The 26,604-nt window shown below is 47.1% G+C and overlaps 1 protein-coding gene across 2 annotated transcripts in view; it reads left to right on the top strand.

Annotated features, from left to right (window-relative positions):
- Nucleotides 1-24,711, top strand: part of MTMR10 (myotubularin related protein 10) — a 107,219-nt gene extending 82,508 nt beyond the window's left edge. For both annotated transcript variants that reach the window (XM_073652908.1, XM_073652907.1), the window contains 6 exons: nt 13,547-13,616; nt 14,124-14,194; nt 16,806-16,975; nt 19,443-19,613; nt 21,675-21,857; nt 23,345-24,711. In XM_073652908.1, the coding sequence (XP_073509009.1) occupies nt 13,547-13,616; nt 14,124-14,194; nt 16,806-16,975; nt 19,443-19,613; nt 21,675-21,857; nt 23,345-23,947 (1,268 nt within the window). In that variant the 3' untranslated portion in view covers nt 23,948-24,711. The remainder of the gene's footprint in view (nt 1-13,546; nt 13,617-14,123; nt 14,195-16,805; nt 16,976-19,442; nt 19,614-21,674; nt 21,858-23,344) is intronic.
- The last annotated feature ends 1,893 nt before the right edge of the window (nt 24,712-26,604 follow it).

The following is a 26,604-nucleotide window of genomic DNA, read 5'->3' as shown; positions in this document are numbered from 1 at the left end:
CGCAAGACTATGGTGGCGTTGTCTCCCTCGCAGAGCGCATCAGAGGCTTCGGATTCACCAACAGATTCGGTTGATGAAATTTCTGAGTCCGAAGAGGAGGATCAACAGGATCACTCTGTTTCTCTTTCTGGTCGCGTAGATGGGCTTATTAAGGACATGCGGGAAGTATTAGAGCTGTCTGAAGAGCCGACAAGACCGTCTAGGTCGGGCTGTCTGTATCAGAAGACGCGCCGTGTTCGTTCTACATTACCTGCGCATGAGGAACTTAACGAAGCGGTGGAGAAGGAGCGTCAGTGTCCGGATAAACGCTTCCGAGGAACGCGTTTTTTTGATGCCCTATATCCCTGTGCCAAGGAGATGGTTACTAATTGGGTTCCCTCTCCTGAGGTGGATATATCTCTGTCTCAGCTGACCAAGTCTTCCCTGCTTCCTGTTAAAGGGAGAGCCAATCTTCAGGATCCTTTGGACAAAAGATCGGAGTCAGCGGCGAAATCCATCTATGAAGCCGCGGGTCATGGTTTCCGAGCGGCCTTGGGGGCCATGTGGGCCGGTGAGGCTTCTCTGCGGTGGTTGGATCAGCTGCGTGCGGCGTGGCAGGATGGGACTTCGCATTCAGAAGTGGAAAAGCTTTTTCAGCGAATGGAAGAAGCTAGGTGTTATGGCAGAGATGCAGTACTGGACACTGCTTCAGTTCTGTCCAGGGCTCAGGCTTCGGCAGTCACGATTAGAAGAGCTCTGTGGCTTAAACAGTGGACCGGGGATGCAGTATCCAAACAGGGATTGCTTAGTCTGGCATATAAGGGCGGTCAGCTCTTTGGTTCAGATCTTTCGGAACTAATTGCCAAAGCTAAAGCTAAGGATGTTACTCTGCCTGGGAAAAAGGCAGTGGCATCCACAGCCAGCAGGACAGGGCCCGGCAGAGGTCTTCGGTCCTTTCGGGCCAGGGGACGATTCAGTCAGCCTTCTTGGAGATTGGGTCGTCCCTCATCCTCCGGCAGATCCGCCCAGAAATCTTGTACTCCTTGGAAGCAACGGTCCCGTCAGGACAGACGGGAGGTTGATGAAAAGTCCGCTAAGGCTGACTGACGCCAGGGATCCCCCCGAGGGCTCTCGGGTGGGAGGTCGTCTGCTACAATTCGGGTCGATCTGGGCATCCCACATAGCAGACGCCTGGGTGACACGGGTTATGTCGGCAGGCTATTTGATAGAGTTTCATTCGCTGCCTCCAGACAGGTTTCGTCTGACGGGCATTCCGTTCGTGCCAAGACTGGCTGCCGCACTGTTTCAGGAGGTCGACTCTCTCCTACAGCAGGGTGTGGTGGTTCAGGTTCCTCCGGAAGACCAGGGAAAGGGTTTTTATTCCAACCCTTTTGTGGTCCCCAAAAAGGAGGACAAGTTTCGTTCGGTGCTGGTGTAATGCAGGTGACGGAATGAAACGCACAGAGACACAAGGCGAGAACAGTCAGAGATGTTTGTAAACAGTTTTATACAACAGGTATACTGAAACAAGGGATTAGCAACAAGGGTAATGAACAGTGGTTTGAAATATCAGAAAAATACGAAATTTCTTAAAGTAAGGTGATGCCCTCAAGCATGAGAAGCACCACACAAGTTCTTTAACCGTGAATTTGGCCCTAGCGGGGGTCACCGGTTATTCCCGCTAGGCCGTGAGTCTCTTTCCGGATGAATTCAATTAAATCACGTTGTGCTACTTTAGCCCCAACCGTCCCCCTCCCAACCTGAGTACTTAAACCCAATTGTCCCCGGTACCGTGGGTGAGCAGTGGAAGTGACGGCCCTGCTCACGTATGCAGCTCCTCTCTGCTTGGCTGTTGGGGGCAGTCTCTCGAGCCTTGGGGGGGGGGTCCAGGCCTCGTCTGTCGGGTTCCGCGAACTCACTCAGCACAGCGATCAGGTTCCTAGTATCCTCAGCAGGCACAGCACTCGAGTCACAACTGTGAGGGATCCGGAGCTCTTTTACCAGTGCCCGGCTGGAGCACCTCTCAGGCCTCTGGATTTGGCCTGTCATGCGGGGTTTCTCAGGACGCAGGGAGCACGTCTGCTCCTCTCTGCTGCTTGGCGCCAAAGACCCCTCAGGTTTGGCGCGCTGGCCTCTTATCTCTCTGAACTCCTTCCTGGAAGTCACCTGATCGGGTCCAGCCTCTGAATCTGCCCTGCCTGCAACTTCCTTTGTGTATTTTGGTTCCGCTTGACTGTCTCTGGCCAGTAGATGGCAGTCTCGCTCCATCCTTGAAACGTCATGTTGAAGTTCTGTTACAAGCTTTTTAGCTCGTTCTACATTCCTCCCTCTTTTTTGCTCGCCAGTCCTCGGGCGAGTGGACTCCTCGCAGAATTGATGTCTCCTTCCAGGCAGTGCAAGCTCAGACAGGAGTTGGGCACACTCCTGCGTTTTCTTTTGGATTCGAGACCAGATAAACTCTTCCTGAGCATACCGGTTAGGAGGAATTCCGGCATTAGCCCGCTCAGTTCTGCGGGGCTCTTCTTGCGGAGGAGACTCCGGGAGATCCGAGGAATCAACTACTTGGGATTGCAAATCATTTCCTGACTCATTCTGACTTCCACTCGGGAGTGGCACCAACGGTTCTGACGGGCCCAACTGCATTGTGGCCCACCCTTCTTCATCCCCCAAGGTTCCTGTATGTGGCACTTCAGCCAACACGTCTGAGGGCCCAGCCCTGTTACAGACTTCTGCTTCAGAGGAGCAAGGTCGCAACATATTACGGTGCAACACCCTGGATGTCGCGGTGTCATCCCCTTCGGGCCTAACCTCGTAGACGGGGTTGTCTGGGTGAACCTTCTTCACCACCCGATATGGTATTGCCTCCCAACGATGGTCCAGCTTACTCCCAAATCGTTTAGCCCTCACCAGCACTCGGTCTCCTGGCTGAAGCGATCCACCTGTGGTCGGGGGCCGAACTGCATGCTCCACTTCCTGAAACTTCTGAGCAACCAGTCTTCTCACGGATTGGAGTCGACGCTGGTGTTCTCGAATCCAGGTACTTGGGCTACTGCCCGGACCGGGGTCTTCTGAGTCTAGCTCCAGTTCGGTGATTTCTCGGCCACTTCTTCCAAACAGCAACATGTAGGGGGTGTAGCCGGTGGTTGCATGAACTCGATTATTATACACCCACACCAGTTCGGACACGAATTCGGGCCACTTCATCTTTTTGTCCGCTTCCAGTGTTCGCAACATTTGCAACAGGGTTCGGTTAAAGCGCTCGCAAGCCCCGTCCCCTTGCGGGTGGTAGGGCGTTGTCCGGGAACGGTCGATCCCATAGATGCGGTATATCTCATCCATCATTCGTCCTTGGAAGCAGGCCCCCTGGTCAGAATGTATTTGCTTCGGGCACCCATAAATCCGGAAGAAATCTTGACAGATGGCCTTGGCTGCGGCTTCTGCCGTCTGATCTTTAGTGGGCGTCACCACTGCAAACTTGGTGAAGTGATCAGTCATGACTAAACAGTGTCCATAACCGTTGTATGAAGTTCCTACCATCAAGTAGTCAATCATCAAGACTTCCAAGGGGGCAGAAGTTCGGATGGTCTGAATGGGAGCTCTTTGCTCCGGGGGCTTGTTCAACTCACACTGGCGACATGTTCGGCAGACTCCCTCGACTTCTTGTCGCAGTTGAGGCCAATACACCAGCCGTTGCAACCACCGGAAGGTCTTTTCTACTCCGAAGTGAGCACCTCTTCTATGAGCTTCTTGGGCTAGCTGTGTTACTAGTGCTCCTGGAACTACCACTTGCCAGGTAACATCAAACTCTCGAGGCAGCTGGATTCTTCGGCATAGCAAGCCATCCATCAGGAGGAGCCTCTCCCACTGGCCTAGGATTTGTAGGGTAGTTGGAAGTGAAGCGGCTCTGGTTTCCTGGTCGGGTCTCTGATTAAGGGCGACCCATTCTCTCAACTTTGCTAGCTCTGGGTCGGATTGCTGCAGATGTATCCATTCGTCTCTTGAACGTCCCAGAATCTGAGTGGGCCTCGGCTCCCCTCTGGTCTCTTGGGCGGCGACCACAGCAGCGGCGAACTGGCTGAAATCCGGGATCTCGTCGCCTTCGAGCTCCTCATCTCTGTCCTTCTTCGGCCCCGCCTGAGTGACCCGGGACAGGGCATCTGCATGTGTGTTCAGGGCCTTGGACCGATAGGCGATTTTATACTGGAATTTGGACATCCTTGCGACCCACCGCTGTTCTAACGCGCCCAGTTTGGCGTTCTCCAAGTGGGCCAAAGGGTTGTTATCTGTCCGCACTTGCACTTCTGACCCTGACAGGTACTCAGCAAACTTCTCGGTCATGGCCCATACCAGTGCCAGTAGCTCCAGCTTAAACGAACTGTAGTTGTCCGGATTCTTCTCCGTATCTCGGAGTGACCTGCTGGCATACGCGATCACTCGCTCTTTCCCTCCTTGTACTTGAGCCAGCACTGCTCCCAGCCCATGCAAGCTTCCATCAGTGTACAACATGAACGGCTGCGAAAAGTCAGCGTAGGCCAGAATCGGGGCATCTGTTAGCGCCATTTTCAATGCTCGGAATGCCTCTTCTTGTCGTGGGCCCCACTGAATGGGCTGCCGCTTGGCTCCCCCGGCTGTTCCTCTCAGCAATTCATTGAGCGGGTTCGCAATCTTAGCGAAGTCTTTAATGAATCTGCGGTAGTATCCAGCGAGCCCCAGGAATGCCCTTAGTTCCCTTAGATTGGCGGGCGTGGGCCACTTCTGCACGGCAGCTACTTTCTCCGCAGTGGGGTGCACCCCTGCACTGGACACAGTGTGCCCCAGATATTCAATTTCTCGTTTGAAGAGACGACACTTACGAGGCTTAATTTTCAGGCCGTGCCTTTGTAGCCGTTCTAACACTTGTTCCAATCGGCGGAGATGATCCTCAAACGTTGCGGAATAGATAATTATATCGTCCAGATATATTAAAGTGGCTTCAAAGTTGAGGTCCCCCAAGCATCTCTCCATCAGCCGTTGGAATGTTCCTGGCGCATTTGTTAGTCCGAACGGCATTCGATTGAACTCAAACAGGCCCATAGGGAGAACAAAAGCTGTCTTCGGACGATCCTTCTCAGCTACTGGGACCTGCCAATAGCCACTGGCCAGGTCGAGGGAGGAGAAGAATTTGGCGCTCCCTAGTGCAGATACAGACTCTTCGATTCGGGGGAGTGGATAGGAGTCCCGTACTGTACAGGCATTCAGCTTCCGATAGTCTACGCAGAATCTCAGGGTACCGTCCTTCTTTCGGACCAGCACGATCGGAGCCGCCCAGGGGCTCTGGCTTTCACGGATCACACCGTTCCGCAACATGTGGGCCAATAGCTCTTTCACCTCCTGGTACATTTGAGGCGGGATCTGCCGATATCTCTCTCGGATGGGAGCAGTATTTCCGGTGGGTATTTCGTGCTGAATGTCCCGAGTGCACCCGAAATCATCTTCATGCTGTGCAAACACTCCCTGATATCGCTGTAGAAGTTGTTCGATCTGCCTCACTTGTCCAGCAGAAAACTCAGTCAGGTTAGCTTCCATTTCTTCCAGGAGGTGGCGTCCAGCCAACGGTTCTCTTCCATGTTCCTGGCTATTGAGGGACACCTCTAGGGTCCATGGTTTTCCTTCCACAGGTGCCAGCCCTATAGCGTCAGCTCTAGTAAGGGCCTCCGGCATTACGCACACTCGCGCCACCTCTTGTCGGGGCAACAACTGTAAACTGGTGCCACTTAAATTGATGCAGCGCACGGGTACTCGACCGTGCCGCACGGTGGCCAGAGTTCGAGCAATCAGGAGTCCAGAGGGCGCTTCTTCTCCCTCCATTGGTTCAACTTGAATGTCCACGCCCTCTAAGGACACATGTGCCAGCACCGGCAAAGTGAGTACAGTCTGTCCCACCGGCAGTGTTATTGTGGCTTCGTGCGGTATCGATACCTTACCAAGGTACTGGGAGGTAGTGGGCAACTTTTGAATCTGACTGACCCGCACGAGGTGCTGGAACACTCTCTTGTTAGCTGGGTCTCGAGTGGCGCGGGTCCAGTTGTTTTTGCTACAGCCCTCAGCCAGGAACTGTCCGACTTCTTTCAGCACATTCATGCCCAGGGTTACAATGGGCCCATCGCCTCCGGGCCCGGTGGTCAGTACAATCCCTTTTCGACCGAGGTCCTTTCCACATGCCCGCACAGACATCCATACTACTCCCGCTACTGGGATAGGTAGTTGATTAGCCGCCACCAGTTTGACAGTGGGTTCCCGGCAGGAACGAGCGACTTCAGGAAAGTGACTTTGGAAGTACGTCTCAGGCATAGTGGTCACTTGAGACCCGGTGTCCATCAAACAACGGATCCGCTGCCCATTGAATTCAGCCCAGATAATGGGCCTCTCGGAGACAATGTCTTCAGAGCTCCCTCTTCTACTCTCTGAAGCTCGAGACCCCACGGTATGCTCCACAACCGTGGGGCATTTTAGTTTAACGGCTGTCCCCTCCTCCTTCTTTCTCGGTTGGGACAGTCTTTGGAGATATGCCCCCTACCTCCGCAGGTCCAGCACTCCGGTCCTCGTTCTGCCGATAGGTCGGGTACATGTCGTGCTGGGGCCAGATAGGAACGTCTTTCTCGTTCTGGTCTCCGTCCGCGTTGAGCAGTACGGTCCGTCGGCAAGGGGGCAGTAGGAGTCTTCCTAATAGAATTCAGCTCACCCCGAATGTCTCGAATTTCCTGACGTATTTCCCGTACCCAATCAGGCTCTTGGTTGGTGAATCCAGGAGCAATTGCCTCATGACTTCTAACTGTGGCTTTGAGAACAGGAACTTCTCTCTCCAGGACTCTAGCTTCAGCCCCTACCTCCAGGAAGCCCATATCAGGGCTCAATCGCAGCCGCTCCTTCAGGATTTGCCTCAGGGAAGGGTCTTTCAAGCCAGCAATCAGTTGGTCACGCAACACCTCATCCAATGGTCCCAGTCCTCGGTTCCCATCTCGAGTTTTCTTAGTGATATGGTCCGTCACTTCCTGTAATGCATTAACATACTGATTTACTGTCTCATTTTCCCCTTGGACCCGCTGAAACAACCGTAAGCGCAAGTGTCCCAAATCTGTAGTGTCACCGTGCATGTCCTCTAGAATTTTTATCACTTTATCCACGGTGTCACGGTCCCCAGGTGGGCGGTACATCACAGTCTGTCGGGCCTCTCCATCAAGGGTTAGGAGGGCCAACTCCGCCTGGGCTAGAGGGTCAAGGGGATACATACGTAGCATACTTCTCAGTCTTTCTGCCCAGTCCCAAAGTGACATGCCATCCCCTGTAAACTTGGGAAGATGGCTGAGCATAGCCCCCAGGGGTATATGGCTCCGGCCGGACCTAGCCATAGACTGATCCGCCATCTCTGCGTCTGAATGTTGCATCCTGCCGACTTTGCCAAATGTAATGCAGGTGCCGGAATGCAACGCACAGAGACACAAGGCGAGAACAGTCAGAGATGTTTGTAAACAGTTTTATACAACAGGTATACTGAAACAAGGGATTAGCAACAAGGGTAATGAACAGTGGTTTGAAATATCAGAAAAATACGAAATTTCTCAAAATAAGGTGCAGTCTCTTAAAGTAAGGCGCAGTCTCTTAAAGTAAGGCGCAGTCTCTTAAAGTAAGGCGCAGTCTCTTAAAGTAAGGCGCAGTCTCTTAAAGTAAGGCGCAGTCTCTTAAAGTAAGGCGCAGTCTCTTAAAGTAAGGTGATGCCCTCAAGAATGAGAAGCACCACACAAGTTCTTTAACCGTAAATTTGGCCCTAGCGGGGGTCACCGGTTATTCCCGCTAGGCCGTGAGTCTCTTTCCGGATGAATTCAATTAAATCACGTTGTGCTACTTTAGCCCCAACCGTCCCCCTCCCAACCTGAGTACTTAAACCCAATTGTCCCCGGTACCGTGGGTGAGCAGTGGAAGTGACGGCCCTGCTCACGTATGCAGCTCCTCTCTGCTTGGCTGTTGGGGGCAGTCTCTCGAGCCTTGGATAGGGGGGTCCAGGCCTAGTCTGTCGGCGGTCGACGTCGGGTTCCGCGAACTCACTCAGCACAGCGATCAGGTTCCTAGTATCCTCAGCAGGCACAGCACTCGAGTCACAACTGTGAGGGATCCGGAGCTCTTTTACCGGTGCCCGGCTGGAGCACCTCTCAGGCCTCTGGATTTGGCCTGTCACGCGGGGTTTCTCAGGACGCAGGGAGCACGTCTGCTCCTCTCTGCTGCTTGGCGCCAAAGACCCCTCAGGTTTGGCGCGCTGGCCTCTTATCTCTCTGAACTCCTTCCTGGAAGTCACCTGATCGGGTCCAGCCTCTGAATCTGCCCTGCCTGCAACTTCCTTTGTGTATTTTGGTTCCGCTTGACTGTCTCTGGCCAGTAGATGGCAGTCTCGCTCCATCCTTGAAACGTCATGTTGAAGTTCTGTTACAAGCTTTTTAGCTCGTTCTACACTGGATCTCAGGGATTTGAATATTTACGTCCGGACACGGAAGTTCCGCATGGAGTCTCTCCGATCGGTGATAGCGACCCTATCGCAGTACGATTTCTTGGTGTCCATAGACATTCGCGACGCCTATTTGCATATCCCTATCGGCAGGGCTCACCAGCGTTTCTTGCGTTTCGCTATAGGTCAAACCCATTACCAGTTTGTGGCCCTGCCTTTCGGGTTGGCCTCAGCTCCCAGGGTTTTTACAAAAATTCTGGCTCCTCGCATGGCGCTTCTTCGAAGACAGGGGGTTACGATCCTCCCCTACCTGGACGACCTGTTCATAGTGTCACCCACAGCGGAGGAGGCAATAGCGATCTCTCCCTTCAGTACCTGATGGACTTCGGGTGGCTGATCAATTGGAAGAAATCGTCATTGGAGCCAGCACAGTCCATTCTTTTCCTGGGGATGCAGTTCGATACTGTTCGGGCAGTTGTGTCCCTGCCTCCTGTCAAACAGACGAACCTTCGTCTTCTGGTCCAGGCTATGAGGTCGGCGCTGTCAATGTCCCTTCGGGAATGCATGCGCCTTCTGGGTCAAATGGTGGCAACTATGGAAGCAGTACCATTTGCACAATTTCATTCCCGGGATCTCCAGAGCCTTATTCTGACCCATTAGGATCGATCGCTAACTTCTCTGGATCGCTCGGTCATTATCTCCCGCAGGGTGCGAGAATCTCTTGGATGGTGGTTACGTCCGGAGACTCTATCCGTGGGGAAATCCTTCCTTCCTCCGAGATGGTCGGTGGTAACAACCGATGCCAGCCGGACAGGCTGGGGGGGAGTTTGGAACAACCTCTGGATTCAGGGAGTCTGGTCGCCAAAGGAGTCGTCTCTCCCGATCAACATTTTGGAGTTGAGAGCAATATTTCTCTGCCTCCAACATTGGGCGGTCTTATTGCGCGGTCTACCGGTCCGGATCCAGTCTGACAACGCTACGGCTGTTGCGTACATCAACCACCAAGGCGGGACGAGGAGTTCCAGTCTCATGTCGGAGGTCTCTCGGATCCTGGTCTGGGCCGAGTCCAAAGTTCCAGTTATCTCTGCAATTCACATTCCCGGGGTTGTTGAATATCTCGGCGGACTTCGTCAGTCCCGAGCAAGTGGACCCTGGGGAATGGAGTCTCTATCCAGAAGTGTTTTCTCTGCTGTGTTCCCGTTGGGGGACTCCTCAGGTGGACTTGATGGCATCCAGGCTGAACGCCAGGGTTCCGACGTTCATGTCCAGGTACAGGGACCCGGAGGCGGTGGATGCTCTAGTGGCCCCGTGGGGTCAGTTCAAGCTGATCTATGCGTTTCCGCCGATATCCTTACTACCTCTGGTGATCCGACGGATCAAACTCGAAAGGGTATCAATAATTCTGATAGCACCAGACTGGCCGCGGAGGACATGGTATTCGACGCTGGTGTCTCTTCAGGCGGCACCTCCGTTTCCGCTGCCCCTTCGCCCGGACTTGCTCACTCAGGGGCCCATTCGTCATCCGGACCTGAGGTCCCTTCGTTTGACGGCGTGGGTCTTGAGACCGAGATCTTGACCCGTCGCGGTTTTTCGCCCGAGGTCATTGCTACCTTGCGGGCGGCCCGGAGTCCAGCTACGTCCAGGATTTATCACTGAACTTGGGAGTCTTTCTATTTCATGGTGTTCTGGATCCTCAAGAAACCCGAGGGTTTTTTCCATCCCCAACTTCTTGGCCTTTCTGCAATCTAGTCTGGCCAGGGGTTTGGCAGTTAGTACGGTGCGGGGACAGGTATCTGCTCTTTCCGCACTTTTTAGGAAGGCTATTGCCTCTCGTAGGGATGTGCGCTCTTTTTTTCGCGGAGTCGCACGTCCGTTTCCGCCACGGAGGGCAGTTGTGGCTCCATGGCGGCTTAATCTAGTCCTGGAAGCCCTTCAGCATAGGCCTTTTGAGCCTATGGATTCTGCTAAACCTTCACTACTTTCTTGGAAGGTGGCCTTCTTGGTGGCAGTCACCTCTTTGAGAAGGGTATCGGAATTGGCAGCACTTTCTTGCTCACCTCCTTTTCTGGAATTTTTTCCGGATCACGTGGTGCTTCGTACTCGGGAAGATTTTTTGCCTAAGGTAGTTTCACAATTCCACATTAATCAGGACCTTGTGTTGCCTTCTCTTTGTCCAGGACCTAAGAATCCAAGGGAGCGGGCCTTGCACTCGTTGGACTTAGTGCGGGCATTGAAGTTCTATCTTACGATCACCCAAGGTTTTCGGAAGTCGGACTCTCTTTTTATAATTCCGGCAGGTCGTCGGCGTGGTCAACGTGCTTCCAAAGACACGATAGCTCGGTGGATCCGTTCAGCTATCCTGGAAGCGTACCGGCTCAAGGGCGAGCCTTGTCCGGTTAAAGTTAAAGCTCATTCCACGAGAGCCATTGGCTCATCGTGGGCTTTTCGTCAGGGGGCCTCGGCAGCGCAGCTCTGCCGGGCGGCCACCTGGCGCTCCGTTCACACCTTTACTAAGTTTTATAAGGTGGACATAAGTGCTTCAGCCGATGCGGCCCTGGGACGCAGGGTCCTGCAGGCGGCGGTAATTTAAGTTATCCCTTTACTTAGTTTTCCGTTATTTTAGCGCGGTTTGCGCTCTTGCCTAAGTTTTGGGGTATGGAAGCTTCTGCCTCTATTTCCCACCCTTAAGTAGGTACTGCTTTAGGACGTCCCACGAAGTAGAGAATCTGTGTCTCCCTTCCTTCCCTTCTGCTGCTGAAAGCCGGATTTTGGTAAGAACTTACCTGTAAAATCCTTTTCAGCGAAGGAAGGAAGGGAGACACAGCACCCTCCCAGGGCAGAAGTGTTTTTTTGTGTTTCTAGATGCAGCGCGTCTCCTTCCTGATGTCGATCTTCTGGACTGGGTTTAGGGCTCTACGGCTCTCCTTCCAGTTTCGCCAGCTCTACACAGTTGTCAGGTCCAATGGGGTATGCCTAAGACTGTGTGTTTCTATTACATAACCTGTTTTCTCTCATTTCTGAAATTTCAGAAGGGGATATGTTGTTCTGCTGGTTGGTCTGCTCTTCCTTAGCTTGTGTACGGACTGATGAACATGGGAGTAGGAGGAGCCTATATACTGGAGGGGTCGTTCGTCTTTTTCCAATCTGAGGTGACTATCCTATGGGGCTCCGCCTACCCACGAAGTAGAGAATCTGTGTCTCCCTTCCTTCCTTCGCTGAAAAGGATTTTACAGGTAAGTTCTTACCAAAATCCGGCTTTTCACATGATCTGCTGGCCTCTGCTTTTTATTAGTGTTTGTCTGATGTTTATATCACATACAGAAATATAATTGCAATCATATTATGAGTACCAATAGGTTATATTGACAGTTAGAATGAGTTAATGCAGCAAGTCAATGTTTGCAGTGTTGCCCCTTCTTCTTCAAGACCTCTGTAATTCTCCCTGGCATGCTCTCAATCTACTTTTGGACCAAATCCTGACTGATAGCAGTCCATTCTTGCATAATCAATGCTTGCATTTTGCCAGAATTTGTTGGTTTTTGTTTGTCCACCCGTCTCTTGATGATTGACCACAAGTTCTCAATGGGATTAAGATCTGGGGAGTTTCCAGGCCATGGACCCAAAATCTCTGTTTTGTTCCATGAGCCATTTAGTTATCACCTTTGCTTTATGGCAAGGTGCTCCATCATGCTGGAAAAGGCATTGTTGGGCGCCAAACTGCTCTTGGACGGTTGGGAGAAGTTGCTCTTGGAGGACATTCTGGTACCATTCTTTATTCATGGCTGTGTTTTTAGGCAAGACTGTGAGCGTGCCGATTCCCTTGGCTGAGAAGCAACCCCACACATGAATGGTTTCAGGATGCTTTACAGTTGGCATGAGACAAGACTGGTGGTAGCGCTCACCTCTTCTTCTCCGAATAAGCTGTTTTCCAGATGTCCCAAACAATCGAAAAGGGGATTCATCAGAGAAAATGACTTTGCCCCAGTCCTCAGCAGTCCACTCCCTGTACCTTTTGCAGAATATCAGTCGGTCCCTGATGTTTTTTCTGGAGAGAAGTGGCTTCTTTGCTGCCCTCCTTGAAACCAGCCCTTGCTCAAAGAGTCTCCGCCTCACAGTGCATGCAGAAGCACTCACACCAGCCTGCTGCCATTCCTGAGCAAGCTCTGCACTGCTGGTAGTCCGATCCCGCAGCTGAAACAGTTTTAAGATACGGTCCTGGCGCTTGCTGGTCTTTCTTGGGCGCCCTGGAGCCTTTTTGACAACAATGGAGGCTCTCTCCTTGAAGTTCTTGATGATGCGATAGATTGTTGACTGAGGTGCAATCTTTGTAGCTGCGATACTCTTCCCTGTTAGACCATTTTTGTGCAGTGCAATGATGGCTGCACGTGTTTCTTTAGAGATAACCATGGTTAACTGAAGAGAAACAATGATACCAAGAACCAGCCTCCTTTTAAAGTGTCCAGTGATGTCATTCTTACTTAATCATGACTGACTGATCGCCAGCCCTGTCCTCATCAACACCCACACCTGTTTTAATGGATCAATCACTAAAACGATGTTAGCTGCTCCTTTTAAGGCAGGACTGCAATGATGTTGAAATGTGTTTTGGGGGTTAAAGTTCATTTTCTGGGCAAATATTGACTTTGCAAGTACAGTAATTGCTGTTAAGCTGATCACTCTTTGACATTCAGGAGTATATGCAAATTGCCATTACAAAAAATGAAGCAGTAAACTTTGGAAAAATTACTATTTGTCTCATTCTCAATACTTTTGGCCATGACTGTACAGCACAGTGTACACTACAGGCGCTTTTTAACCATTTATATCAGTAGGAAGTTTATGCAAAATATTTGTAGGAGTTGTTGAATTCCATCTAAAATCCATGTAGGAAACTGTGACCATACCACTGTGAAACGCCTATATAAATGCAGCGGAGTACTTTTATAGGCCATGTTCACATTGTGTTTGCCATGCAGTTGTTGTTTTTTACTAAAAAAACAAAAAGCAAAAAAACACAGCAAATAAATTACATTGTACTGTAACTGCTCTATAGTGGAATGGTGATTAAATATTCTTATTTCTTCATTATAGAGTCATTTGAAGAAACAGAGGAGCGATGGTTTTCTTCTCTGGAAAGCACGCGCTGGCCGGAGTACGTCAGGTACAGGGTCACTTTCTTGCCAGTTTTTTACTTGTACATTTTATGCAGCGCCATCTATACACCGGGATAAAAAGGAGAGCACTTGCAATAAGGTGTTTCATGTTTTAAAGACTACAATGTTTATACATACTGAAGACTAATAGTTAACTGCAAGAACATAGATGGGAAATTACTGTGGGACCCCGCAATAAGCATTGCTGCAGCCATATGGGGATCGGAGTTGGTTACCTATGTCTGCACCCTATCCAGAGATGAAGTCCCCGAACACTGAAGGACCAGATATAATACAGTCTATAGAAGTAGGTTCTTTTACAGTGTTAATATCTGAGTAATACTGCTTTCATACTCTGTGCTGAGAATTGGATCTTGTACCTCAAGAAAGTCTTTGGCCAGCTTGAAGGTCAAGCAAAAACACAAAATGATGTAGTGAGAGTGGTGAAGAATTGTGGAGGCGTGGTTCAAGCTTGACAGCTTTGTATAACTGCCTGGCTCATTTTCCTTTGACAGGGTGTTTTTGAAGCAAGCAGTGGAGCTGGCCTTTGTCATGGATTCTAAGCGTTTGTCTGTGGTCATACAAGGTGAATAATTTATTTGTACCTTTGTGTATCTTAGTCACTATTCTCTCACAATAAGGCTCATGTTGATGAACATGCAAATTTGGTCCGAGCATGGACTGGCCGCAGGCCTCCCAACCAGTACGTGACAGCCTCCTAGAAATGTATGAAGCTGTCACGCTTGGACTGGGAGAGCCGTGGCCAGTCCGCACATCACCTTAATCCATGGACATCGGCATAAGCTTTAAAAGCTAACTACATAGCATTTTGCAGTGAAGCAAAAGTCTAAAGTCTGACCATAAAAATTAGATTTCTGGAATCAAACATTTCTTCAGCTGATGTTAAAACAACTTCTCATTAACCAGCATGCTCATAGCCTCCAATTTCACTGTGGAAATCCAACATGCCAGATTCTTTTCACCCTCCCCCATCGACCAACATCTGCCATCATCCCCTTCATTATCTAATGGGTATGCGCTGCTTAACTCCATATAAACACCAAATATGAGGCACAGAACCCTCGGCCGTATCCCACATAACTGCACAGGCCTATTCAGCTTCACTAGTTTGATATGGTCAGCAGTAGTGATGAGCGAGTATGTTCGGTTAACCCTTTCACCAAGTATACTCGGCCGAGCACCGAGTATTTATAGCGTGCTAGGGCTTTAAGTTTTCGTTGCTCCGTGAACATGATTTGCGACTGTTTGACAGCTTTAATACATGTGAGGAATGCGACAGAAACCGACATTCCTCACATGTATTAAAGCTGTCAAACAGTCAAAAATCATTCACACCGAAGCGATTCAAACATATCACAGTGTACGCTGAAGATACTCGGTACTCGCCCGAGCATACTCACCGAAAGGGTTAATCGAACATACTCGCTCATCATTAATCACTGATGAAACAAATCATTAATCTCTGATGTACAGCAAGTTTCTCAAAATGCCCCTGAAGTGCATTTTACTGAACTAGTATTTCAGCAAAAAAAAAAATGTTCATGGGGATCTGTCAGCAGGATTTCACCACCCCCCTGTTCCCCAAAGAGAAAAAAAAAAGATCTTTATATGTGCATGTAACTCTTACAAAAACAAGTCCAGCAATACTGGTCCGTTCCTCAATTACTGAGACATCAGTGTTGTCGTTATCTCTTCAAGCCTCATTTGCATATCATCTGAAGCCTCTGTCACTCCAGCTCTATTCCTCGCCCAACACTGCCTACTCTTGCTTGACTGACAGCCTTTATGCTGTGTGACTTCATGCAAAAGAGCCGTCAATTAAGAGGAAACCGCGCTGGGTGGGTAATAGAGCTGGAGTGACAGAGGCATCAGATCTACAGCCTAATTTTTCATATAAATTCAAATGCTGAATTCTCAGTAATGCAGGAATGTACTGGCCATGTAAAGGTATTGCTGGACATGTCTTTGAAAGAGCTACATGCACATATAAATAATTTGGGTGTGAAATCCTGCTGTCAGATTCCCTATAAGGTTGTATTACTTAGAGATATGATATGATGGCATTTAACTGTGTGTTTGTCATGTATGAAATACAGATCCAGGGGGTGGAGAGCATCTGCTATTGCAATGAGGGGAATTTAGACCTCTGTGCTGAATACAGAGGGATTTCCCTCTTAGACATGCGGAGGGTGACTCATTCCCTCTACTTCCCAAGTCAGCTGACTGTGAGGCCCGTCCAACTGTTGAGTCAGAAAATTACTATTTTGGTGAAAGTGTTTTGTATCTCTGGCCAAATCACTAAATTCCAGATTCCTTCCAAGCTGCTGTTATGTCTGTCCCAACCCTCTTCGAAATGAACACATCAGACTGTAACTATGGGGTGGAACTGATGCTGGAACGACGGGTCTTATTTAATGTGTGCTGCCCAATGGGTGTTTTAGCACCTGTAATATTATAGCGGTCTGCACAATAGTGTCAGTTAATGAGATCTGACCATATGGCTTTATCTCCCACATATGACTGATCCTATAACACGTAAATGGTCAGCATAAATGTCCCTGTCTTGTGCAATGCTCTTAAAGGGGTTGTCCTTATACGACACGTCCTCTTTCTCATTGGAGCTGCAGTGGCGATCATCTGATTGCTGCAAGTCTTCTCTCAAACGTGAGCGGCTCAGTTCCACCATGCTCTCTGTTCTGGCACATAGAGGGGGCATGCAAGGAACAATCTCTGGTGTCCACTTGCCGCAACAGTCATGTCTTCATGAGACAATCCCTTAATATAATTGTGGAGTGGAGTTGGTGCAAATCACTTTTCAGGACCCATCCAGTGGGCATGTCCATAATCTCTGGCACTGGATGGAAGCCCTGGGACCTGCCTTCTATTTTTGGCATCGTCTTTTGTTTAGCCGCCCTGGCATAATGTCACATGTGCGTTTTGCTGCAACGATGATGTGTAATGCCGGCTAATTGAAAGACGAGCCATGGATTCTGGGTGGTAGAAGAAGGTTCTCGGGGCTCCAGCCCAGTGGCCATAGATTACTGACCTGACCACTGGACTGGTTCCTGCCACTTGATTCCCACCAAGTCTAGTTAGAAATGTTCTCCTCTGTGTCGTAAATGATCTTGCACAGCATTGTTGAGGCTGACTGATAGAAATGTTCTCTGTGTTTTCAGAGGAGGACGGACGGGATCTCAGCTGCATTGTGGCCTCTCTTGTTCAGTTGATGTCAGACTGGCACTTCAGAACTATTGTCGGATTTCAGAGCCTGATCCAGAAGGAGTGGGTTATGGCTGGATATCCATTTCTTGATAGGTGCAACCACTTGAGGAAATCTGAGAAGGAGGTACAGTACCAGCGTGCTACTGAAATACTTGTCTATCCTGTCCTCTTTGGTAATGTAGTCTATGTCCACATCATGTCTGAGCCATATCTCTGACATAAAGATTTATGTACTGAAAAAAGAAACAAGTATGTAATGTTCCTGTAAGTTCTCTGGGATGTTCCTCAATGGTACTGAATAGCGCAGGCTAGAAGGCATGGATACATTACAGGGATGGATGTCTGAGGAGAGGAAAAAAACAGTTGTTTCAAGTGAACATTAATCTGCCTCATTTAATAACTGCAGGTGCCATAATTTAGTACCAGACATAATGGCAGCTTTGTGCCGCCTGCACTTCTGGATGAAGAACATTACAGTGATGTGGTCCAGACATTGCGACTCTCCTCTATTTGCTCTAACACTCGGTATAAGATAATTCAGGAGTCTCCTGCGATTTGTATACAAGCTCTTTTCCAAGAACTAACGTGAAGTTCCCTTCTCCAGAATACACAATCGTTTGTTACAGCCTCTGTATTCCTGCTCATCATTGCTTTGACGTTTCAGTAAATATTTAGTTTGGCTTTACCCCGGACCTCGTGCTCTGTGTAATGGCAGCGCTGTGCACAGAAGACCCTGGGGCGCACATGGAAGATCTGCAATGTGGTAGCTGATGTCAAGAGTTGCTGTTTTCAGTAATATACTAAAAAAATGTTGTAAATAGAGTGTTACATGACTCTTCATGAATCTGGAGCATCTGACGAGTAGCATGTGCCTTCTTGTACTATTTCAGAAATCTTACTCCAGTCAGGGACATGAGTAAGATTTCTGGCATATGGAATGCCACAGCTTGTCATGAATTAGACGAGTTGTGGCTTCATGCCCTAATGCTCCCCTTCCCTCCGCAACTCTGCCTATTTTGGCGGAGCTTGGAGAAACTGGCATGAAAACGCTAAGTCACAAAATTTTGTGACTTTTCAAAGGTTTTATGCCACGCTTTTGGCGTTAAAGCTTAGAGGAAAAGAACATTTCAGCTGCGATTCATCAATCAGACATCATCCATCTACAGAGAACATTGTAAGGATAAAGCAGAATGCAGAGAGCCGCCTTGTCATTTCAAAGTTGTGGCTCGTTCATGTAGCTAAAGGGGTTTTTGGTTTTAGAAAACCCTTCTCCCCTGGCTGCAATTTGTGCTTTGCTTGCCTTGCCTGGGTCCAGCACGGAGTCTCAACTGCCTTTTCCAGTGTTTGTTATTGTCTGCAGCACTGACATCAGATTGTTGGTGCTACAGCCAGTTACTGAGCTCAGTGACTCTGTTTTAGATGATGGCACGAGCTCCTCAGAGCGACTGAGCTCACTGATTGGTTGCAGTGCTGGCGACTATTGATCAAGCGAGCTTGCTCGATTAACTGAGCATGCTCGGGTGCTTACCGAGTATATTCGGCGTGCTCGTATATTATGTTCAAGTCCCTTTGTCTGAATGATTTGCGACTGTTAGACAGCCTCAACACATGCAGGGATTGCCTGTTTGTTAGGCAGCCTCAACACATGCAGGGATTGCCTGTTTGTTAGGCAGCCTCAACACATGTGAGGATTCCCTAACAGCCATAAATCATGCAGATGCAGGGACTCGAACATAATATACAAGCGCGCAGGAGCTACTCGGTAAGCACCCGAGCATGTTCTGTTAAAGGGTTAAACGAGCACGCTCGCTCGTCACTACTGGCGACGTGATGTTAGCGCTGCCATTAAGACACCTGGAGCAGCGACGGAGCCTCGGCACTGGACCATGGGTAACGCACAGTTGTGGGTTTGTTTTTTTTTTTCGTTTAGTAATAAACAAACTGTGGGTAAGTAACAGGAGTTTTCTGAAACTGGAAAACTTCTTATTTAAATTATCAAACTGAAGTGATCCCACCCACTGCAACTTTTATATTGAGGCCTCACCACACAGACCAAGGTAATGCCAGGAGCTGCCAAAAATAAAAGTTCTGCTTAATTTACATTCTGAACTCTGGGCATCACCAATACCTAGGTGGCACCTCACAGTTTGAGAAGTCCTGTATTAGACATTTGGGGGTCGGGTGAGTCTGGTGTAGGGCTCTTTCAGCTATTTTACTTTAAAAGTACTTAATAATTAAGAGGTGAGCATGCCATGATTATTTTTCTGTAGGATTTGTATTGAATTCTTCAGAAAAACAGCTATGTATGCCACTGTGTGAAATGTCATGCTTAGGTTCGAGAAAGGTCCCATGCACTAGAATAAAAGATTTATTGACGTAAAATCTCCGTTGGCATGAGACCTAAATAAAAGCAGTGGTATTTACTCAGTGGTGACTTTATAAGGCCGGGTAGAAGATGAAAACTGCAACCACAGCTTCTCAGGAGCTGTAGACTTGTAGATCTACCAGTGTTCGGTCTCGTCGTAGACGTGTCCTGCTTTATGTCCCAGTCTGCCTTGTCATATTGTCAAGTATCTGTTTCTCTTCCCTAGTGTCCCCTGTTTGTGCTGTTCCTGGACTGTGTATGGCAGCTCCTGGAGCAGTACCCTGCCGCTTTCCAGTTTACCGAGACCTACTTAACCGTGCTACATGACAGCACCTGCATCTCATTGTTTGGAACGTTTCTGTTCAACTGTCCTCACCAGCGAGTCCAGCAGAGTACTGTAAGTATATACCTGGAAACGACTGCCGCCCTGATGGTTTGGAGAGATGGAAGACTGGTCATTGTGCAAATCAAAATAAAACCACAAACTAAAATCTTGCTTTTATTTCTTTTTTCTTGTTGGGCGAGTGACTAACTGTAGCCCAAAATTTACTCCACGGAAAGTTGCATGAGTTATTGTACAAATCTCTACTCCAGCTTGGAGCTGGTGTAGACGTCTGTTTCTGGTTCACAAGCCCCTGAAGATGTTCCAGATTCAAACGTCTGTGAAACATGGTCATGGATGTCTGTGAAACATGCGTGTTTGAGGCTGTCGGGTTCAGGTCAGGAGACCCGCGGCCAGTCAGTATATTGCAGTCCATACGTGGACGTCTGAATTCAGCCTCAGATGTGTGTGCCTCTTAGGTCAAGTTCCCAGGATGCGTTTTAGATGTTGGTATTTTCACTGCGCAAAAAACACAGCGTCTTACAATTCCAGCAAAGTGGATGGAATTTATAGAAATCTCATGCCCACTGGGTTTTAAAAAAAATAAAAATAAAACTTTTATGCAGTGTAAACTGACCTGCGGTGCGTGTTTGAAATCCACAACCTGTTAATGTCTCTTGCGGGTACGCGGAGTTTTATATGCGGATTTTCCGCATAGCATTGCATTCGATGCAGAAAATCCACAAATAAAAAACACATGTAATCCGCACATGGCTGTATCAAGAAAGTTTTATCAAAGCCAAGTACCAAGAAGTATTGAAAACAAAGCAGTCTAATCAGCCCCAGGCCCCTAGTGTCCAGCTGAGTGAAGTGCAGCTTGTTGGGTACTGGATCATATGCACGGTCTCCCAACCCCAGGTCTTCAACACACACTTCCTTATCGGTGGACTTCATTATTTCTCTGGTGTGGGACTACAACTCCCACCATGTGCATGCAAGGAATTCTAGTTCTGCAACAGCTGGGGTGCCACAGGTTACAGATAATTGCTGTACACCATGTATAAATTACCTGGAATCAAGTTTCCTCTATACAAACTTCTAACTTACTTGTATTTGCAGCAGTAGAGAGATGAGGTAGTGACTGCTCCATATTGGAGACGCTGGCAGCGCCGCCCTGCAGGTGACAAGGGTGAACAATTTTATCTAGAATTGGGGAAGTTGGCTGAGCTGCAGTAACGGCGAATGGTCACTACACAGGGAACAGAGCGGCGCTCTTCAGCTCCGATCACCATTTACATCCAACCACCATCTAGCTGAATATGAAGATGAAATGATTTGTAGATTATTGGTGGCACATAATCCTGTATAAACCATGACTGGCCTATATTGGCTTATGTGGCTAGATTCACACATCCATGTGTTTGAGCGCAGACCACGATGAATGGAGTGACCATGGGTCTCCTGACCCCAACTCTGAAGCCTCATGGCACATATACTGCCTGCCAGCATGTTCTAGCGAAGTGATAATTCACCAGAAAGCTGATTCATAGCTGACACCAAGTTTAAAAAAGGAATAAGATTTAAAGGGAAGCTGTCACTGTTTATGCAGTCCGATCTGTGGACAGCATAGCATAGAGAATAAGCCGAGCAGATTGATATGTACGTTTGTGGGAAATAGATTTAGTATAACTTGAGCTTTATTCACTGAAATCCCTGGTGTTTGCATACAGTCCAGTGGGCGGTCCTACTCAGTGATTGACAATTATCTCTGCATGCACAGTCATACAGGGGAGGTCTTTTCAGTCACTGATTAGGACCGCCCACTGGACTCCTATGCAAATACCAGGGATTGGAGTAAACAAAATGCAAGTTTTTTTAATGAAACTTTTGCCACAAAAATGTTAGTCTGATCAGTTCCTTCTGCTCTCTAACATTCTTCCTGCAGTTCAGATATCCTTTTAATTATTGCAGGTTCCTTTAAGTTGTAAGAATGGTTCTTTTTCATTTTAGTGACTAAACTGTTTTATTCAACCCTTTAATTGGGTAAGCACTGATTTTTCTAACCTAAATCTCTACTCTAGCATGTCTCCAATCTTGTAATTTACACTTCACATTAATCTTTCGGTTCATTCTTAGGAATTTGCAATTGCTAAAAATATTCAGCTTGGGGATGAAAAGGGACTGAAATTTCCATCTGTGTGGAATTGGTCCCTGCAGTTTTCACTGAAGGACCGTGCACTATTTAATAACCCCTTGTATATTGGGAAGAGCGTCCCCACCATTCAGAATGGAATTACCAAAAGTTTCAAGAGGACAAAGGTATAGTATGATAAATGGCATCTACTGTAAATTATCTCTAACCACTGGAATCAGACTGTCCTTTGTAATATGTGATCACTGCCAGAACTACAGGACACGGTCACTCCAACCAAACCCACAGTAATACTGGGGCATGATGTATAGGTGCTGAACAACTCATTAAAATGACCCTATAAGCTCTATTTTACTGATTTATCTAAAAGTGCCCAATTTTTCAGTTAAATTGATCCTGTTTGATCCACGGGCAGAATGAATCAGAGACTGGCTCCTGCAGTAGGCCACGTTCACATGTTCAGTATTTGGTCAGTATTTCACATCAGTATTTGTAAGTCAAAACCAGGAGTGGGTGATAAATACAGAAGTGGTGACCTGTTTCTATTATACTTTTCCTCTGATTGTTCCACTCCTGGTTTTGTCTTACAAATACTGGTGTAAAACACTGACCAAATACTGAACGTGTGAATGTGGCCTAACAGACATGTTTTACTCTGAAATGTTGAGGCATTTCATCGAGAAACGTATTTGGAAGCTCAGCCGGGGATGAGATGCATCTCCCACCCTCTCAGCTGCACTGACAGGTCTTTTATCTGTTTAGCTGGGGGGGCATGAAGAATCCAGTGGGGACTGTCCTCTGTGACTAGTCATGGTGGCTCAGTGGTTAGCACACTTGACTTTCAGCACTTGGGTCTTTGATTTAAATCTGACCAAAGATAACATCAGCAAGGAGTCTGTATGTTCACACCATGTTTGCGTCAATTTTCTCCAGGTTTATTCCCACACTTCAAAAGACATACTGATAGCTAATTTAGATGGTCATCAATGTTCCATTCAATGTAAGTAAAGTTCTGTTTAATATGTCGGTGTAATATAAGGACGCCAAGTAACTAAATGTGACAAGTTCCCTTTAAAGGACCTGACATATTTTTTTTAAATAGAAGCATTAATGGCTTCTGTTCCTTTTGAAAGCTGCTGCATATAAGGACCCATGAATCTAATTTAGGTGTGAAAGCTATTACACCTTAGGGCTGATACTGATACAGATGTAGTAATTTGACTGCATTTTAGTGTCCATATTATGGCCTCAGTTCTTGGCCTGGTCTCATGATTAGTGTTGAGCGAATTTGTTCGGCATTTCAAATTCGTGTTCGGCGTTCCGACTTGTTCGCGCCAAAAAATAGGCTCCGCCCATGAACATCCCTGATCATCCATCTGCGTGACAGCGTGGCAAATCAGGGATGTTCATGGGCGGAGCCGATTTTTTGGCGCGAACAAGTCGGAACGCCGAACACGAATTTGAAATGCCGAACAAATTCGCTCAACACTACTCATGATCTCAATAAAACCCGGAATTGAGCTTGTGATACAGACACGAAAAATATCACATTACCATTGTTTGAATTAGCCCTTTATTATGTCTGATATGCTAGACTATCCTTCACACGGTATTTGAGCTGCTTGATTATTCTTCCCTATCATTCTATTTCCAGAAAAACTACAGTTCCACGTTACGAGGAATGCCTCCTTCTCTGAAAAATGGGATCATCACTCAACCAGAGCTAATGCCACGCAGGAACTCTCTGATATTGAGATTACGACCTGAATTGGTCCATCAGGCTCCAGAAATCCAGAACAATGGACTACAGCTGTATCTCAGAAACTTTTTTTCTAAGCCAGTGGACTTGCATGGAGTGATCTTACCAAGGCTGAATGGTCCCCACATTAAACTGTGGAAACTTTTGTATCTTCGTTGGATTCCTGAGGCACAGATTAACCATGGCGGTTCTATCACTGCCTTCCACAAAATTTCCCTGCTGGCTGATGAGATTGAAATGCTACAAACAAGTCTTCGTCAGCATCGAAGTTTCCCATTGTCCCGAACCACAACCCTGGATAGCGAACAAAGCAGAATGTTCTTCAGAGCTGATGACTTACAAAGCAGTTATGAGAGTTTGGACTTTCTTTCCTCCTCTTTCCCTTTTTCACCAATTGGGAATTTGTGTCGCCGGAGTATACTGGGCACTCCGTTAAGCAAATTTTTAAATGGTGCCAAAATTTGGTTATCCACCGAAACACTTACCAATGAGGATTGAGGGATAGTTAAAGGTTTGCTTTAATAACAGTAAGGTTTATCCTTGATAGTCCAATGTGCTGCAATTTGTATGATAACCATACACTGACTTTTTTTTTCCTTTTGCACATATTCTAAAACAACTGGTTTGAAGTTAAGAACAGTATTTCCATTGGAAATGCAGTAAAAGTAACCAAAACAGCTAACAGATCAATCTCTTACAGTTGTATTTATAGCTCCAAGTTACCATATAAAAAGCTAGTCTATAAGCTTAGGGATCGGATCACTCATTTTGTGTTTTTGTTGATCTCTTACCATGTTACACATGTCAGTTCCTTGTTTCTTTTTTTTTTTTTTTGCTTTATTGGGAGATTTTTTTTTTTTTTTTTACCAGTTACATTTTACATAGACACCTGATGTAAAATAATACTGTATGAGAATGTAAATGTTTTTTCTTTGGGCGATGAAATGTAAGAATCGTGCAGCTTATCTTGCTTTCTTTAAAACCTCTTTGCCCCATCGCCAAGTTTTCTTTCAGCCGATTCAGGAGTCAAACAAACATGATGTGCACTGTTAATTGTAGATACGTTACAGAATAGATGTAGAAGTGCCTTTACTTTTTTAAATTAAAAGTTGTACATAGTTTGAAAATGAGTTAACCGGTTTAGTTTTGGTACTCTCTGCATTGACTGCTTACTAAAGGATTAGATGTGACTAATATTTAAAATTCCAGTAGAAACTGATATTTTTTGTTTTTATTAAAGACTTTTAATTGATCCATGACAACTCTCTGACCGAAAGTCATTTATTTCAAATTGTGCATGAAGTGTAAGTAATTCTTCCCAGAAATGATGAATGTCTTTTCTCTGTGAGTAAAGCTTTTAGGCATGCAGTATATTACATTGTCTGTTTAGTCCTGTGCACAGTGATAATTTCTTACTATTTTAGCTCAATACCCACATAGCTTACTCTCTCCATGTAGCTCATTTTTTAAAGTGAGTGAGTAATATTATAGCTATTTTTCCTGCTTTATGATTACAACATTTTAAGTGTCTGTATATTAGAATAGTACCCATGCCTTTTACAGGGAATCGGTCCGTAGGATCAACCCTCCTTAGCGGTCTATAAGGGCATGTAGTATAGGTCATAGGAAGCTGAATAAAATTATACCTTGAAATCTACGATCCGATGACGTATTCCAGAGAAATCCACATTTTTCTTAATATGTAAATAAGCTGTTAAGAACTATGGGCCGGACATGGATATCCCTGAGAATCTGCCTCCAGAGCTTTTTTTTTTTAAATGAAAAGGATGTTACCATTGTGAGACATGTATTGACTGACAGTCTGCTCTCCTGATTTCACTGTAGAGCTGTGTGTGATTATTATTAACAGTACAGCTGAGCTGAACTTTGTAATAAGACCCACATCTACAGTTGTCCTGTCATAGTGCTTCAGTTTCCATTTCACAAGCAGCAATGTGTGAGGAAGGGCGGTACAACAAAGCTGACGTCACTGAGCTGACAAGCGCAAATGTTTGTAGTGAGACTAAGTTAAACTCTGCTGTACTGTTAATGATAATCATGCACAACTCTGCAGCAGAGCTGACAGCACTATGAGAGGACAAGAGCAGCTGCAGATATGTTTCTAATGAGACAAATCTCTGGATTAGTCTGCTCTCATGGTCTCACTGTAGAGCTAACTGTGTGATAAGTGTGTGACATGTAATAACTGACAGTTGTAATGTCCCAGTTCATCTGGAGGCCGATTCTCATGTACAGTACAGACCAAAAGTTTGGACACACCTTCTCATTTAATGATTTTTCTGTATATTCATGACTATGAAAATTGTACATTCACACTGAAGGCATCAAAACTATGAATTAACACATGTGGAATTATATAATTAACAAAAAAGTGTGAAACAACTGAAAATATGTCTTATATTCTAGGTTCTTCAAAGTAGCCATCTTTTGCTTTGATGACTGCTTTGCATTCTCTTGATGAGCTTCAAGAGGTAGTCACCGGAAATGGTCTTCCAACAATCTTGAAGGAGTTCACTCTGCGGTCGAGCTCACCCCAAACCATCTCGATTGGGTTCAGGTCTGGTGACTGTGGAGGCCAGGTCATCTGGCGTAGCACCGCATCACTCTCGTTCTTGGTCAAATAGCCCTTACACAGCCTGGAGGTGTGTTTGGGGTCTTTGTCCTGTTGAAAAATAAATGATGGTCCAACTAAACGCAAACCGGATGGAAAGCATGCCGCTGCAAGATGCTGTGGTAGCTATGCTGGTTCAGTATGCCTTCAATTTTGAATAAATAACCCAACAGTGTCACCAGCAAAGCACCCCCACACCATCACACCTCCTCCTCCATGCTTCACGGTAGGAACCAGGCATGTAGAGTCCATCCGTTCACCTTTTCTGAGTCGCACAAATACACGGTGGTTGGAACCAAAGATCTCAAATTTGGACTCATCAGACCAAAGCACAGATTTCCATTGGTCTAATGTCCATTCCTTGTGTTCTTTAGCCCAAACAAGTCTCTTCTGCTTGTTGCCTGTCCTTAGCAGTGGTTTCCTAGCAGCTATTTTACCATGAAGGCCTGCTGCACAAAGTCTCCTCTTAACAGTTGTTGAAGAGATGTGTCTGCTGCTAGAACTCGGTGTGGCATTGACCTGG

The sequence above is a fragment of the Phyllobates terribilis genome, unplaced genomic scaffold (assembly GCF_046119375.1).
Source record: "Phyllobates terribilis strain yellow unplaced genomic scaffold, ASM4611937v1 Scaffold_11__3_contigs__length_659146591, whole genome shotgun sequence".
Taxonomy (NCBI): domain Eukaryota; kingdom Metazoa; phylum Chordata; class Amphibia; order Anura; family Dendrobatidae; genus Phyllobates; species Phyllobates terribilis.
The sequence above is the reverse complement of the archived record's forward strand: the minus strand, read 5'-3'. Positions and strand labels throughout refer to the sequence as shown.